Below are 13,550 nucleotides of genomic sequence, written 5' to 3'. Positions count from 1 at the left end.
GGTGTGTGAAAGGCCTGACAACCAGGAACAGTGTGTGTGTGAGAGAGACAGAGAGATCTGTGTATGCATGCTGGTGCAACATGTTCTTTGATCTTTTCTTAGCCCTGCTCACTTGGCCCCAGGCCGCTTTTGTATTGATGGAAAATTGAGGTTAGGCCTAACTGGACAGTTCTAGGTGAAGAGTAGCAGAGGTGGGAAGGTGACATACTCTGTGCTTTGGCTGATTTTTGTGACTTGGAAGAAGGTCAAAGGAAGGTCATGTTTTCCACTGGAAGACAAATCGAAGCAGTTTGCATTATTAAGAGTTATGGTCCCTGTCGGTGAGATCTGGAGGACGTGAGGTCTGTTCATCATCCTTGAAGTTTGATTGGATACACATGATATATACAGTCATCCTCGCACAGATTGTTCAGTAGCTGATGTTGGATCAGACCATATATCACTTTTTGAAATGCATGCTTTGTATCTTGAACAGCTCAAGCTTATCCAGTGCCCACGGTGAGCTGTGTTACAGAAAAAAAAGGCTTTAGCGTAATTTCTCAAGACATCAAATTTTAGCTGGTGGGTGTATGTGTGTGTTGGTGTTAATTACATCTGTCTCTCATCCCTGTCAACTTTTCAGTCTATGCTGTAATCATGAAAACAGGGTCTTTCATTTTCCAGGTGGCGCTTAGTGCAATGATAACATAAGTGCCTGTTTAACTCAAGGCATGTACATCCCTGTGTCATCATCTCTCCCATAGAACTGTATAGTCAAGAAAACATCTGAGAACTTTGAATAAATCTATTGTAATGATCAAAGAGAGCATGCATTGCCTAACCTTGAAATAAAATCCACTGGTTTACATTCTTGATTTTCCTGCACTGCATATCTCCTTCAAAGGTTTATGAGATTGGTCCTCTTTTATAAGTCAACATAGTTAGCATGAAGGCTAAAATTAGAAGTCATCAGGTACTTCACTGTCTAGGAAAATGCATTTGTTACTTTGTAACTTATATAAATCCCACATCAAGAAATTTGCAATTTTTTGACATTTAAAACTGTTTACCTGTAAGTCTTCATTTGTTACTCTGGTAAATAAAGAAACTTAATTTAGCATAATTTCTTCCCTAAGTCAAAAAGAAAGGAAACATAAAGAAAAATAGAAAGGCAGTATAGAGCTTTTGGAGGTAACTGCAGGTGGAGTAGGCAGATAAAAAGATTCTGACAACATATCCATATCTACTTATGGTGTGAAACTAATGGAGACAAAAACAGATTCCTTCTCTCCCCAACTGACCTTGGTGGCAGCTGAGCTGAGACTCGAGGGTAGAAACCCAAATAACCCAGCCATGAAAATAAAAATCAATGCAGGAAGCAGATCTGTTGCCAGAAGGTAGTCCTCCAAGGTCAACAGCCCCGGCCGGCTGGCTATCACATTCAGCTTTCCACCCAGTTGCACAGATGTAGACAAACAGCAGACATGGAAAGAAAAATGCCCACAACAATATTCACTCCATGTCAGATCAGCATTTAGCTTGTTTCTAGAAAGAAGTTGTTTAAAGTTGAATCCATTTTCTGTTCACCTGCTGGGATGCGTAGTTCCTTTTTCTTGTAATGATACCACAGCTAAATAGTCCACTCATAATTCACTCATAGCTTAATTCTTTACCAGTCAGATCAAACTGGCTAGTGAGTCTGACTGAAGAAATAACCATTACCCAGAATAAACTTTTTATTTAGTGTCCTTATTAAATTTGGCAGTGTAGTATGTCATTTATTCTTCCCTTTTGCCTCATTTATAGGTCAGTATTAAAACATGTAATGGTTTCAGACCTAGGTTAGACCGTTTTCAAGGAAGATATGTTGACCATAAACTGTACATTAAAGTGGATAACACATCACCACCTGCTCCCTCTGCACAGAAGTGAAGCCTTAGGTTCTGGTTGAATAGTCTCCTCTGCTTAGGAAGCCTCCTAACTGAGTGAAATGACCCAGAAGTATCTAAGTGGCAGTCTTGACAAGAGGTTGTCGAACTTTCTAAATGCTAAAGAAGGGTTTCCGGTGCTTCCTTCCTTATCTCTTTTAACACGGGAAGAACCATCTTTTGTCAAAGGACAGGTGATAATGCTATCCCACAGTTCCCTCAGGTTGCAGCCTTTCAAAGTTTCATATTATGCAGTTGTCAACAACACCACCAGGGGACTTGGAACGTCTCAGCATTGTGAATATCTAATGAATTCACCCTTACCTAAACCTCATGACATTTTTCATCAGCATCAAGAAAAACAGTTTAGCTAAAGACTCAGAATGCATTTTTTTTTCACCTCAACTGCAATCTAAATATTATGCAAATTATAATAAGAAATTTACAATCAGAGTCTGCACAAAAGTAAAAAGTAAAACTGGTGGAGCCCCTGCTTACTGTTGCAATAACAATAAAATAAACTGACCTTTCTCAGCTGGATTTACAAAGTAAAGGTAGCCCCTTTACTCAGCTGTTGCGCAGTTTAATTAGTAAATCTGTCTGAGCTCAGTTACATCTGGTTACACCATTTCTTCGCATTGCTCACTGTACTGACATACACTGGAAACCAAATAGAGCTATTATTAATGATGCACTCCTAATCTTTTCCTGCCTGTTAGCCTGCTGATCAAAACGTGTTGCAGAGTGGGGCTACATGTAGCTTTACAACTGACAGGAATCCAACAGGAGAGAGTGACAGATTTCTCTTAGGCTTAATTACAGTAATCCTGACTTAACGTTTTACTTTGTTGTTTCATTTAAAATTACTATCCATGGATCAGTTTTATGATGTTGGAACAGAAGGTTTTAATTCAGGCAAATTGGCTACAATCTAAACTCAAAGAAATGATGTTGTTAAACAATATTATGTTCTGCTTTAATCACCAGTTTTGCTTCACCCATTGTTTCTCGAGCAATTAACAGCCTCTCGGAGGAAACCTATGGAAGACTCTTAAAACATGATGAGTGAAAGCTTCTGTCACCAGTTATTTCAGTAATTATTGAAGGTCATGTTAAGGCCACAGGAGTAATTAGTTTGGGTTATGGTTAAACTAGAGAAGCAGATCACCTAAATTGAAGGTGGGAATAAGAGGATGGAGTCTGCGTGTAGAAAATAATAGGATTTATTGTGGCGAGAGTCCCAAGGAGATTCCCGCATAAGTATTTGGAGACTTTTATCAGAAAAGAACACCATTCCTACTTATTTACTTAGTAGGAGAAAAAAACACTTTCAAAATCCTGTTTGCTCTTGAGGCACAGGTGCTTGATATTTGTCATGCGTCTATGTGCCCAGTTTACAGAAGCCTCATAAACAGACTAGAATATCTTTCTAGGGAGTGGTTAAGGCAGAGATAGTAATAGTAACATTTCTTTAAAGTGGCTTAATAGACATGGAACTTGATAGAGTTTTGTTAGTGTCATTTAAATTGTCTCTCAAAAAAATCAACTCCAATTTAAAGGCCTGTCCCAATCTACTTGCTTGGTTTCTCTGAAGTACCCATTTAAAAGTTCATCCAATTTAGCGGTTCGGTTTGTTGGAAGCCTCACAGATAAGGTCAGGGAGCGAGTATTAAATACAGTGTTTAGGTTTGTGCAGCGCTTGAGCGTTCACAGCTGTCAGAGCATAAGTAAAGAGAAGAAGCTCTCTGTAGCGTGTATCTCTTTTAAAAATGCTCTTCTTCAGGAAAATACATTTTTCATTCATTTGTGATAAAAAAAATTGTTTGAATTAATGCAAAAATTATTTAACAACATTACTAACAAATGAATGCCGTATCTATGCTGCTGTTTAACCATACCCTGACAACACGAAATGGATTTCAAAAACCCAATTTCTGGAGGTGAGGCAGGCAACTCACTGAGGTCCAGTGCAGCTTTGTGGAGCACTTGAGCACTCAGCTCTTTTCAGTGAGCTCAGGCCCTTAATTACTTCATAAAGGTCAAGACGGGCAGCCATGAATATGCTTATCCACCACCATCTTTGGATGCTGCACAGGTGAGCACTCGAAGCTGACAATCAATCATAGGTCACACGGGACAGGCTCCTAAGTTCCTGCTCACCACATCAACCCCATAAACCACAATTTTACAGCAATGTCTGAGTGAGGAGAGACGTCACTCCTCCAGGCTGCAGTGAGTATAATTTCTGATGCGGTGTGGACCTCTTGATTTATATCAGCACATTAGCTTAGCGCTTGAAATAATTTTTGCAGTCAGGTGACAGCTAACAGAAGAATATGGTAATGGGCCAGTATTAGCAGCAGGTTTCCTTACTCTGCCTTGTAATTTCAAAACAAATTCTACGTTTAAAAAACACATACACTGTTGTTCACATGGTATATTGATGTTTCACTGAGTACAGCTCCATTTCCATGCCAAAGCATTGCTCAAGAGATGGCACTGTCGACTGTTCTGTCTGTTGCTTGATCCAACACTTTGGCTCAGTATGACGCAGACTCAACAACAGCTTGATGGCTTGCTTCAGCAGTGGCAGTAGTACACACATTTATGGTTCCTAAATAGTAAATCTAAGGCTCTAGCCACATTGCAAATGCAATAATATCAGATTTTATTTTCAAATAGATTGTAAAATTAATGCACTCTGTCTTGACACTGGATTGGCAGAGGCTTTTGTACAGAAATTCTTCCACAGATGATGACTCTGACTTTGGTGACCCATTGGTATTTACTCCAGTGACATCATGAGGCTGACATTTGTGCTTTAAGGTGAAACACTACAGGAAAAACACATTTAAGTCATGTACAGGTCACTTTTGAGTTTTTGAGCTATTTTGCAACCGTAATTCAATTCAATTCAATTCAATTTTACTTGCTCACATAAAGACCGGATTTTCCTTAGTAAATAAAAAGGTCATGCTTTTTATCATAAACAAATATTTAATTCTATGCAATGTAGTGGAAAATACCACAAAGCACATTAAATACACACTGAGAAATAGAGTTATTTTTCTGTTTCACACAAGAGAAAAGATGGTATATGTGAAGCAACACAGTATATGTGTGTAATATTTGTTAAAGATTCAGAAATTGTCAGAAATTGCTCAAAAAAGACCCGTGGATACATTCCTACTCAAGTGTAAAGTCTGTTACTAGACAGAACCCAGCTGAATTAAGAAGGGAGAGTAAAAGCTTCCCTTTATTCTTGTTGTGTTTACCTAGGAAGACTTGGAAAAGTCCCACATGTGACTTATTGTGATCTGGTCACCCTTTGTGCATGTCCGTTCTACTCAGCAGCCATACCTTGCAGGGAATGAAAAATTCTTTTAAATTTGTTATTGTTGCAATGGCGTTCTCTTGATGAAACCCAGTATCTGCAGTGCACGGTCTCCTCACATACACACTTAAAGTTTTTGAAATATCTACAAAAAAATGTCCAGTTCACCAGCGGTTTGATGTTCTAAAGATTTATTTCAGTCCTTCATGTTGGAGTCCCAGATGTTGACACATGGCAGTATTGCATTTTAAAGGTGTTACGTGGACTCCGCTGCTTCTTCTGGCACATTTAAACATGTCAGGCTGTCACGAGGAATGGTGTAATCAGACAGGTTGGGATGTCCGGACACCACACAGCAGCTCAGGGCACTGCGGAAAATCCCCATGTCACATGCTTTAAACCACCGGTTGGTTGAAGCGTCGTAGTACTCAACGTTGAAAGTGGTGGTGAAGCCGTTGAAGCCCCCGACAGCAAAGAGGCGATTATTGATTACCTCAATGCCAAAGTTGCTGCGGCGGGTCAACATAGAGGACACGAGGTTCCACGTATTGGTTTGCGGGTTGTAAGCCTCAGCGGTGCGCAGACGTCTGTTTCCATCAAAGCCACCAACCTAAAAGTAAATGCATGGGTGAAATGATTGTGAAGTATTTATGTTTTCAGTTGTCTTCACAGCTCTTTTGCCTTTATTTCAAAAAGGAGCTTCGAGTTTCAGTCCTTTCTTCAGCAGGTCAGCACCAGGATAAGGTCACTGCATTCTGCTGATAATAATTTTTTCATTTTTGAATAGAGACAGTGTAAATAGAAAATAAATCTTCAAGAGTAGCTAGCTAAATAAAGAAGTATGTCTCCAAAGGTGAGACTACACAATCTTTGCTTTTTACCAAAGGGTATAGCAGCAAATCAACTAAATCAGTGGGTTTAAGGCAACTAGCAAGACAAATTTACAGCTAAAATACGTACTGTCCCAAGAGAATGAGTGCTAATCACTTGGCTTATTTTTCAAAAGGTGTTGGAGGATAATTTTGAAATTGTCTCTAACATATTTCCCCTAGTGGAATGATGAGGAAATGTGAAATCATCAGTGAAATCATTTTGGGAATGGAGCAAATTCAAATCATGAAATGAAAAAATACATGCAGCAGAAACATCACTAATCAGTTAAATTAATGAGTGAGAATGCCTTCTCTGAACCTGTGGTCAGGATAGGAATCTGATTATTGATGAATACAAAACAAAGTTAGCAAAACTGCCAAATCTGTCAGCCTTGCTGATCAAGGCACATTACAGATGTGACTTGTATGTTACGTAAGTGTCAGCACTACTTTCTGGTCTTACTGCAAAGACATGATCCGCATATGCAATGACACCTATCCCACTGCGGCGGCTGTTCATGGGACTGATCATCGTCCACTGGTCGGTCTCTGGGTTGTAACATTCAGCTGTCTGCAGACACTCGTTCCCATTGAATCCACCACAAATGTAAATCTGAAGACAAAGAAAAAAAACAAAAAAAACCTGACATTAGTATATATTTCAACTTTTTAAGAGTTGATGTTTTTCCCTACTTGCATGCTATTACATTCTGTGAACTTAAAAGTTTTTTGAAAATCTTTTTCTTTTACATGATCAACATAACAATGAACACTATAAATTCTTCTGATACAGACTGACATTTAGACATGTAGTCCCTGCCTTTCAAAAATAAAAAAAGCTAATTCTTTTAATGACTTTTGTTTTCCTTATCATCACTATTATGGGCATACAGGTAGTTTTACAGGTGTAGTTTTGTTCAATTTAGGCCTTCGTCACTCTAGTTTAGAAACCAGTTTGTGAGGTACCTTGCACCTCGCTTCACTGTAAAAAATGTGTATCCCCTGACTGGTTGGCAAGTGGTAGCTGGAGGTTGATGGTGTCACTAGTGTGAAATTGAAGAAAGGTGTTGCACCACAAACCTCCTTGTGTTTGCTTTGGTCATTAGCAGACTGTTGAGCACACCAGAGGTTTGCATGGAATACTCTGACTTGTCTGCAAACACTCACAAACTATTTGTAGAAGTCAGTGTCTTTCTTACAACCACTCCCTAACCAGCCGAGGAATACATATTTTTCACTAGCAACTGGTTGTTACCAAAAGGTTGCTGACAGGTCTCTAGGCCTGTGTGCCTGAGACCCTACTCTATTTCTCTCCTGCTCTTTTACTTTACCCACCCGGCTATGAAGTGTTGTGCAGCTGGCATCGCTCCTCTGTTCATGCATGGATGCAATAAGACTCCACTGGTTGGTTTCAGGTTGATAGCGCTCTGCACTGCTGAGTCGTACATGCCCGTCGTAGCCTCCCATGGCATAGATGAACCCGTTCAACACAGTCACGCTCACATAGCAGCGGCGGCAGTACATGGGTGCCACCTCATTCCAGGTGCGAGTGGTCAGGTCAAACCTACGGACGCTGTTGAAATGCTCCACCCTGTCGAAGCCACCAATGGAGTAGATGTACCCGTTGAGGAAGGCGGCTCCATGATAGGCACGAGGATGCTCCAGGTTGTTTGTTACGTTTACCCAGCATTCAGCCCGGTAATCATAGGCCTCAATGGCGTTAGTTGGATTACGGTCACTCCATCCCCCAATGGCCAGCAGGACGGAATGAGGCAGGCGGGGACGAGCAAGATGGGGACAGAGGCAAAACACATAGGGTCTGTTGGTCATATTTTGTGGTAATATAATGGCAGCCTTTATCATGGACAGACGGTCAGAACTGGTCCGCACCAACTGATTGAGCCGCACATTGTCCCTTAGGTAGTCTAAAGTCACCAGTCCCAGTCGGACCTACAGAGACATGACAGAAGACAATAGGACTTAGACAATGGAAACATTGAATTTGAACTATATCAGTTTTAGTCAACTCAAGCTTCTTTAGGATAATGCTCGTAGTGTTATTTCATTTTCTTATTGCTAGCAAGAGGGAGACCAAAGTGAGACACCATTAGCCTTTTTGTCAACATAGACAAAAGTCCTTTGTACAGTTCTGATGAAGATAAATCTTAAATCTAATGTGTTAAGTTTAACTTTATATAAAAAACAAATGACATAAACTAAAATAAAGCTGAGGAACACAAACAGGGGAGAATGGTTGTACTTGTTACGGACAGTTTTTAGTCATAGGCCTAGCAACTACACTAAATAAATACAATTTATTCTATAATATGTGTGAAGCTTTCTGATACAGTTTTAATGATCTTGAAGAGAATTGCTTAAATGTGGTTTGGCTACAGCTGAAAAGACCAACATCTCGAGCGATTAAAGCATCCTTATACCCAGATGGATTGACTCAATCTATGACTTAAATGCTGAAGATTTAAGTCGAAACTAAATGTAGTAATGGAAGTTTATACACCTTAGACAACAGAGCGATGAGGTGTTGTTCCCGTTCTGCAGGCACATGGCTAATCCACTTTATAAGTGCTTCGTACGCAGTGCTCTCACACTGTACATTGAGGTCATCTCTTTCAAGAATATCACCAAGTTCCTCCACAGTTAGCTGCAGGAACTCCTCCTGAAGAACCACCTGCTCAAAGTTACTGATGATGTAGTGGAAGGCCTTGGCACGTAGTTCGGGTGATAAGTGTACTTTTGTGAACTGCCAAATGCCAACACAGTTCTCTGCGCAGAGTTGCTCCCCCACGAAGTCACTGCAGATTTTTACAATGTCCATTACATTGAGTTGATCAGCTGCCATGAGAAGTTCCACTGCGTTTTCCTCCGTTACAGAAACACTGCCAGTGTATGCAAAGTCAATGATGAGTGCCATCATCTCAGGAGACAAGCCAGGTATGTTGAAGACCTGTTTGTCTGGGTCGCTCCAAGAGGTGAAGAGAGCTCTGAGGGTAGAGATGGACACAGAGCAGAGAATTTTAAAAGGTGTGGAAGCAACAAGATAATAAACCATGTCAAGCACAAGTAGGATAAATATATAAAATCAATTGACTGGAATGGAAATGATCGCCTGATTGCATGTGTTACTATGTGATTATTGTGATAGTCTTTTCATGTCTAGTCCATATTGCTGTAGAGGATATAACTCCAAAACAGAGTTTGTACATGTTTAGTGAGCTTGAGTGTTGGATTTATTACACTGGCAGTATGTATATGAAGCTATTGCCAAACAAAATGCAGTGACAGAGCCTCCACCTTGTTTTACAGCTGATTCTAGACACTCAGTGTTGTACCTCTATGACAAATGTTTAAGTCAACTCCATAAGGCCTGTTTCCACTGATCTTCAGTCTAGTTATCGTGTAATTTGGCATATCTCAGCCTGTTTCCTTTTTCATAGGTCAACATTAAATGGCTTAACAAACAAATAAACAAACAAACAAAAACAAAACGAAAGCATTCCTCTGAAAATGGTCAGGTACAATGACTGGACCGAAAAGGGTGAAAAATGTCCAATCAAAACCTTTGAAAGCCTCTGACAACTATTGTTCAAGTGTACCTTTAAAAAATCATCTACTTCAAAGCAAAACATAACGACACGAGAGGCAACTCAAAACTTTTGCACAGCATATAACTGCATAATAGCATTCAACCTTTTTAGTATTAGTAAATCTGGTGTGTTTTACTGTGTGGATAACACTTGATAAGATATTAATGTAACTTAATAAAACACATAAATGAAACTTCAGCTCAACACAGTCTGAATTTAGTTCATGCAATCACCAAGTGCAAATGTTTGCGTTATGTTTTGGGTATATCTGTCAGTTGACTGTGACTGTCTTTTTATCACAAAAGCTCCATGATTCCTTTTTGTTGGCACTGTTTCACAGACTAAGACCATGAATTACATAAATCGGTAATCATTCCTCCCCATTATCAGGTAAGCAACTCACCTGAAGTACGGGGTGCAGTTACACAGGATTATCTTGTGGACCGGAAATTCAACATCCTCCACTTTGATGATTGCATCACAAAATTTTCCCTCAAAACGGAGTTCATTATACACCGAGCTCGACTTGTATGGAGGCTGTTCTTCCCTCATCTTGAGTTTTGTGACTGCTTTTCTTATTTTTTTGTCTGAAGTTTGTCTTACAATCCAATACAGTTTGTCTTAAAGTGTTCTGAGCACCAAATCAAACCTAACTGTGACATTATGGAATGGAAGCTTATGACATCAAAATGACTTGGCAACAGTCACCCCATAGAATTGTTTTCAAATCTAAATCTACGTTTTTTTAAAAATGAACCTTTCATTGCTTAAAAGCTTTGTTTTGATTTGGTTTTAATGTATTGCAAATGAGCCTCACAGATAGCACACAGCATTTTGTATGTTTGCTTCACAGAGGTCAACTTATGGACTACAATATCACATTTAGTTTTTATGCATGCAAGCTCATTGCCACACTTTTTTGTGTACATTTCATTATTGCCCCGGTATTTTCCCTACTACACAACCTAAAGTATTTGTTATTAAAAATATGAGTCTAAAAATACATGGCAGTGCCAAACACAGATATGATTCATGGCTAAGCTGTTTTCTCGGATTGTATTAGACTTTTATCCATGAGGAAAAATGTGCTCCTGCACTTTACTGATGTACTAGAGTAGTAAAAAACAAACAAATAAACAAACAAAAAACAGGTTTGTGTTCTAGAAAAATTTTATAGACCAACACTATAATATATGTACTGTATTGTTAGGTGTGGCTGTGTGCAGACAGGAATAGGACCCAAGGTGCAGACTCCGGAGACAGAACTTAAACCAAAACAGCTTTAGTGCTGAACACAAACATCATATAACTAGAAAAAAAAACTCAAAATAAACTTACACCGGTGGATGGGCAAAACACACAGCAAAGTAAACGGTAGATCGCAACACAGACACAGAGAAACACTGGGCTTAAATACACAGAGGGAGCAATCAGGGAATGGGTAACAGGAGGGAAACACAGCTGGGGCAAATCAGGCCTAACGAGACAAGAGGAAGCAAAACCCGACACATTAACATCAGACATGGACTTTCAAAGTAAAACAGGAAACACATAACACAGACTGAACAAAGACACAGACTCATATGCAGGCACTACAAAGGGAACAGAGACGTGCGAACAGGGCAGACACAAACACTGACTGAACAAGGGGATATAGGAACTTAAGATACACATAGACGCGAACTAGACAAGTGGATGCAGGTGATAGGGGAGACAGAGCAACAAAAGAAGACAGAGACATAAGCCATAAGACAGAACTCAAAGAAACCAAAAACTAGACAGTATAAATAATATCGTAAACTCAAAAACCCTGGGTCAACGACCCAGGCATCCTAACATGTATATATTGTACAAGACTGCTATAATGACGGTGCTTGACAGTGTTACCTCAGACAGGTGCAAGCAGTCACCTGCCTGAGCACAGACTGCACACGCATAGCAGATCTGCTGTTGAACAATTGCTCAAAGATATAAGACTAAAAAATATATATAAGACTAAAAGCAGGTTGGATGTGACAAGCCTGGTTTGATGTAGATGTAGAGGTGTGTATGAAAACATCATCCCAAAATTAGAAAATTATAATGGAAAGAGTTTGATTTAGAGTCTTTGTAAAATAAAGTGGAGCAGCAGGAACAATCCCAGGACAGCCTTCTGCTTGCAATAAGAAAAATGTAAGAAATGTTTACAGTAAATTCATAAATCAGTCAATTCAGCATCAGAATAAAGATTAGACCACCATGGAGGGAGGTTGTTCCTATGAACAGCTTTGCAAATCACTGTCTACACGTTGGTTTACTGCAATAAGGTGCTGTGTTGGTGTTGCTTCAACCTTCATGTTGTGCAGGTAGGGGGACTGCACAGCATTTTATGCTTTTTCCCCCTGTCCCAAATGTGGGATAGGGGGATATAAGACTCCCCTTATAGATGGCTAATAAATCGTTTATAGCTATGTTATTAATTAAGCTTCAAACACTTTATAAACCATTAATAAATGTTACGCATTAAAGAAAGAGAGAAGAAAGAGAAAAACCTGACCAGTTTATTGCCAAATAGAGATCTATTCACTTATATATTTCATCTAGAGTTGCTATATTAAACATTTCAGACTAAGTTACTACCTTGTAAGCACAATAGGCATTTGTAAAGATATATTTTAAACATATAATATTGTATTTTATCAGTGCATTATAAATATCTGCAACTATCAATGGGAGCCTTATTTTAAAATGTAAAACATGTCACTATTTATTAACGACTAATGAACATGTACGTGAAGTACCCTCAGAGGATCTACTAGAACATGTGAATACAGCACTATAGACGATACCGCCACCATTTCCGAGACTAACAAGCTGATCTACAACACGGCAGCAGTGATCAGTGAGATGCTTGGCTACAAGTTGAATAGTCGCAAGGAGCAGTACCCTCAAGGTAGCACGGAGAGAGGTTAGCCAACTATCTGAGCTGCAGAATGGTATGACTGTGAGGGACCAAGCAGCCAAAACATAGAGGACACAGGCAAAAAATATCTTCAAAAAGGGTTTTCTTTATTTTAACCCTCAAAAAGTTCAAAAATGACAAAATTCAAAATCATAATTAGCAGGCCCATAAAAGAGGTCAACTAAATATAACTCTGCGAAAAGTAATTTCCAGAAACTTAAACCAACAAAGTGAGACACAACTTAACTCACAAACTGACCGAATTACAAAGACACATGAGGGTAGCTTTTATAATGATTTGGCCAAACCATTTACACACAATAGGGGGGAAACAAAAACACACACTAATATTAACTAAGCACAGAATAACCTAACTAAACCTAAAACACCCCTGCTCCTGGTAAGCCCATGGTTGGTCCTGCTGAGCAGGCATTTTGTTCCCAGAGTTGTCAGCCACGATATTTGCCCAGACAGAAAACAGCCACCACCCAAACCCAGGTAACTCAAAGAAAGAGAAACATAATTAATATAACAAAATATTTTAGAAAAACCACACAATGTTACTATGTGCGCGCCTCATAATACCAGTGTTAGGTTTACCCAAATGATTAATGAATTATATTAATGAAGAAAACTGCAAAGCAAACTAATAAAGTGAAAAAATGGACTGATTTACCCATGTGTGGCTGATGCCATCACAGTGACAAAGAAGATGCCTAAGAAGTACAGCAAGCCGTCCATACCTGAGGTCTTGGAAACTGCCAAGCAACAACTCAAAGCCTTGGCCAGTCGCTTGAAGAGGTACACCAGAGAGATCGAAGGCAGGAGAATAAGCCAGCTGTTCTCCACAGAACAATCCAAGGTGTACTCTCAGTGTCAGGGGAACAATAT

General features: G+C 39.4%; 1 protein-coding gene across 1 annotated transcript; it reads right to left on the bottom strand.

Annotated features, from left to right (window-relative positions):
• Positions 1-5,477: 5,477 nt before the first annotated feature.
• On the bottom strand, positions 5,478-10,378 carry LOC309707942 (kelch-like protein 10). Its single transcript, XM_082535543.1, has 5 exons — positions 10,122-10,378; positions 8,632-9,115; positions 7,449-8,063; positions 6,577-6,726; positions 5,478-5,851 (listed from the first exon to the last, which is right to left on the bottom strand). Exons 1-5 carry the CDS (start codon positions 10,268-10,270, stop codon positions 5,498-5,500), a joined length of 1,752 nt encoding a protein of 583 aa, XP_082391669.1. The 5' UTR covers positions 10,271-10,378; the 3' UTR covers positions 5,478-5,497.
• Between the last annotated feature and the right edge of the window lie 3,172 nt (positions 10,379-13,550).

The sequence above is a fragment of the Aulonocara stuartgranti genome (genome assembly GCF_965226115.1).
Source record: "Aulonocara stuartgranti genome assembly, chromosome: 6".
NCBI lineage: Eukaryota > Metazoa > Chordata > Actinopteri > Cichliformes > Cichlidae > Aulonocara > Aulonocara stuartgranti.
The sequence above is the reverse complement of the archived record's forward strand: the minus strand, read 5'-3'. Positions and strand labels throughout refer to the sequence as shown.